The 1,821-nt window shown below is 23.3% G+C and overlaps 1 protein-coding gene across 1 annotated transcript; it reads right to left on the reverse strand.

Annotated features, from left to right (window-relative positions):
* Window positions 1–471: 471 nt before the first annotated feature.
* On the reverse strand, window positions 472–1,632 carry PGSY75_1027800 (60S ribosomal protein L3; the record flags this gene model as incomplete). Its single annotated transcript, XM_018786047.1, has 1 exon — window positions 472–1,632. The coding sequence occupies one exon, from the start codon at window positions 1,630–1,632 to the stop codon at window positions 472–474; it is 1,161 nt and encodes a 386-aa protein (XP_018641664.1).
* Between the last annotated feature and the right edge of the window lie 189 nt (window positions 1,633–1,821).

The raw sequence follows: 1,821 nt of genomic DNA on the forward strand, positions 1-1,821 counted from the left end.
ATAATAAAATTATTAAAATAATATAAATATATTTATATTATATAATTATAAATTTATAAAAAATTTATTAACTTTTTTTTTTTTTTTTTTTTTTATATTTTTAATTTTTCTGGAATACTTGAATTAAAAAAAAAAAAAAAAAAAAAATTAAAAAAAAAAAAATAAAAAAAAAAAAAAAATTGGACAAAAATATTCTGACTTGTTCATAAATAAATGAAAAAAAATATGAACAAATAAATAAAAACACACATTGAATAAAAAAAAAAAAAAAAAAAAAATTTAAAAAAAAAAAAAAAAAAAAAAAAAAAAAATTGGACAAAAATATTCTGACTTGTTCATAAATAAATGAAAAAAAATATGAACAAATAAATAAAAACACACATATATATAAATATATAAATATATATATATATATATATATATATATATATATATTTTTATTTTTCTCCTATTTTTGTTTCTTTGATTAATTTATGCTTTTAAATCTTTTTTAAGTGGTCCATAGTATTTAACCTTTTCTTCACTAGTCTGGAATCTACCATGTCCAATTTTCGAGGAGGTATCAATAAATTTAAGTGAAACTTGAGCAAGTGCATCTCTTGAGACTTGAGGTACAATAGTTTTTCTTAAAGTGATTGGTCTTTTCCTGGTTCCAGCTACACAACCTTTTAATAAGAGAAAATCTTCATTAACAACACCATAGTGTGGAAAACCTCCCATGGGTGTAATTTTTTTTTCTGTAATATCAGCATCAGTGGATGCACTATTTTTATCAGTTTTTAGTCCTATTCTGTAGATTTTTTTATTTCTTTCTGTTCTATGGAAATAACCTTTTTGACCGTGTCTTGGAATTTGAAATTGTACTCTAGCTGGATGCCAAGCACCAATACAAGCAACTTTTCTTAAACCTCTGTGTGTTTTTCTTGGTAATCTTTTAACACCATATCTGCTTACAACACCTTTTGTACCATGTCCTTTGGTTACACTAATAACATCAATCATTTCATTAGGGTTAAAAACGGTAGATACAGGTAAGTTTTTTTCTAACATATCTTTAACAAATTCAAGTTTTTCTTTCATAGAACCACCATTAATTTGAACTTCCATAATATGAGCTTTTTTCATACGTAAGGGAGTTTTAGAAGGTTGAGTATGACATATAGCTCTTAATACAGTACAATATTTTTCTATTCTTTTTAATAAACAATTTTTTGTACCTTCAGGAACATTTAATGATTTAGTAAAAGCTTTTTTCTCAGATTTATACCAGTTCTTATAATATCTTCTTCTGAATTCATCAGAAACATGATTAGCCCATACAGTACTTAAAATACGTAAACCTTTTGGTGTTTCTCTATATCCTACAATACCAACAACTACCATAGGAGCACATTCAATAATAGTACATGCTTCTACAATTTCTTTTTTATGTAATTTAGAACCTGGCTTATCTACTTCTCTAACAATATGTGTCATACCTGCCTTATATCCCATAAATGCTGTAAAATGTGGAGGTTTCTCTTTATCATCCTTTGGAAAGGAACGAATCTTTCCTCTTAATCTTTTGCATCTTTTCCTGGGTAAGAAACCTAAAGAACCGTGACGTGGCCTTTCGAATTTACGATGCGACATTTTTATAAATAATAATTTATAAAGAAACAAGTAAAAAATATAAAATAAATATATATATATTAAATAAAAAATTAAATATTACCAAATATATATATATATATATATATATATATATATAAATATATATTTTATATATGTAATATATATAAATATTAAATAAAATTTACTTTTAATATTATCAATTTTTTC

Source organism: Plasmodium gaboni, chromosome 10, assembly GCF_001602025.1.
Source record: "Plasmodium gaboni strain SY75 chromosome 10, whole genome shotgun sequence".
NCBI classification, from domain to species: domain Eukaryota; phylum Apicomplexa; class Aconoidasida; order Haemosporida; family Plasmodiidae; genus Plasmodium; species Plasmodium gaboni.